Consider the following 1398-nt stretch of genomic DNA (forward strand, 5'->3'; position numbering starts at 1 on the left):
GCTGCTGCTGCTGCTGCTGCTGCTGCTGCTGGTGCTGCTACGCACAACGATGCTGCACTGTGTGCAGCAGCAGCAGCAGCAGATACAGCATCAGCAGCAGGAACAGCATCAGCAGCAGCAGCAGCAGCAGTAGGATCCGAGATGCCTTTGCTCCTCCAATACGGCCACAGCACAGCAGGAGCAGCAGCAGCAGCAGCAGCAGCAGCAGCAGCAACTCATCTCTTCTCTTTCTGGAGCTCTACGGCTCCGTCAGCAGCGGCAGCAGTTTGCTGCTGCTGCCTGGGGGGCCCGCAGCGATTCCCCTTTTTGCTGCAGCGCAGCAGCAGCAGCAGCAGCTGCTGCTAGAGGAAGGCTCTGCACCGGCAGCAGCAGCAGCACCAACTGCTGCTGCTGCTGCTGCTGCTGAAGGACCTATCAGACAAAGCAGCAGAAGGGTCCATTCGCTGCAGCAGCCGCTGCCGCATTCCCAGCCCCAGCAGCACCAGCAGCTGCTGCTGCAGCGGCAGCAGCAGCAGCAGCTGGTGCACCGGCAGCAGCAGCTGCAGAAGCAGCAGCAGCAAAACGCAGCAGCAGCAGAACCTTTGATGATCCTCTGCATGCGCTTTGCTGTGCGGCAAGCCCCGCAGCAGCAGGACAGCAGCAGCAGCAACAGAAGCAGCAGCAGCAGCAGCAGCGGCTATGCTGCCCCTTCGTTTGCTGCTTTGGGGCCGCAGCAGGAGCTGCTGCTGCTGCTGCCGCAGCCTCCAGTGCGCTGCTTTCTCCCGCAGCAGCAGCAGCTGCTGCAGCAACTGACACAGGATGCAGCAGCAGCAAGCATCGACTCTGCTGCTGCTCGTCGCTGCCAGCAGCTGCAGCTGCTGCGCGCAGAAGCTGTTTCAGGCGCCTCACTGCAGCAGCCCCTTCTATACTTTCGAGTACGCAGCAGCAGCAGCAGCAGCAGCAGAAGCAGCAGCAGCAGCAGAAGCAGCAGCAGCAGCAGCAGCAGCAACTGCCTTTTGCTATACCCGGAGGCGATATCCCTCCTGGTGAGCTGTTGCTCCTCGCTGCAGCAGGAAGCTGCAGCAGCNTGCTATACCCGGAGGCGATATCCCTCCTGGTGAGCTGTTGCTCCTCGCTGCAGCAGGAAGCTGCAGCAGCTGCTGCTGCTGTTGCTGCTGCTGCTGCTGCAGCAACAGCGAATTCCGCAGCTGCTGCTGCAGCAGCTGCTGCAGCAGCTGCTGCCAATCGAGAAACTGCTGCTCGCAGTCAACCTGAGAAGGTCCTATCTGAGCGCACTGCCCGCCACTGCAGCAGCAGCAGCAGCAGCAGCAGCAGCAGCAGCAGCAGCGGCAGCAGCAGCAGCAGCCACAGCAACAGCTGGAGAAGGCTTTCTGCAGCAGCAGCAGCAGCAGCAGCAGC

At 62.1% G+C, this 1398-nt stretch overlaps 1 protein-coding gene across 1 annotated transcript in view; it reads left to right on the plus strand.

The window, feature by feature from the left end:
* Positions 1-1398, plus strand: part of EMH_0004830 (uncharacterized protein) — a gene marked incomplete at both ends in the record, with an annotated part of 12079 nt that overhangs the window by 4005 nt on the left and 6676 nt on the right. The window contains 3 exon segments of the mRNA XM_013496944.1: positions 68-1064; positions 1068-1096; positions 1246-1396. Of these exon segments, the coding sequence (XP_013352398.1) occupies positions 68-1064; positions 1068-1096; positions 1246-1396 (1177 nt within the window).

This window comes from Eimeria mitis, genomic scaffold, assembly GCF_000499745.2.
Source record: "Eimeria mitis Houghton genomic scaffold, Emh_scaff239, whole genome shotgun sequence".
NCBI lineage: Eukaryota > Apicomplexa > Conoidasida > Eucoccidiorida > Eimeriidae > Eimeria > Eimeria mitis.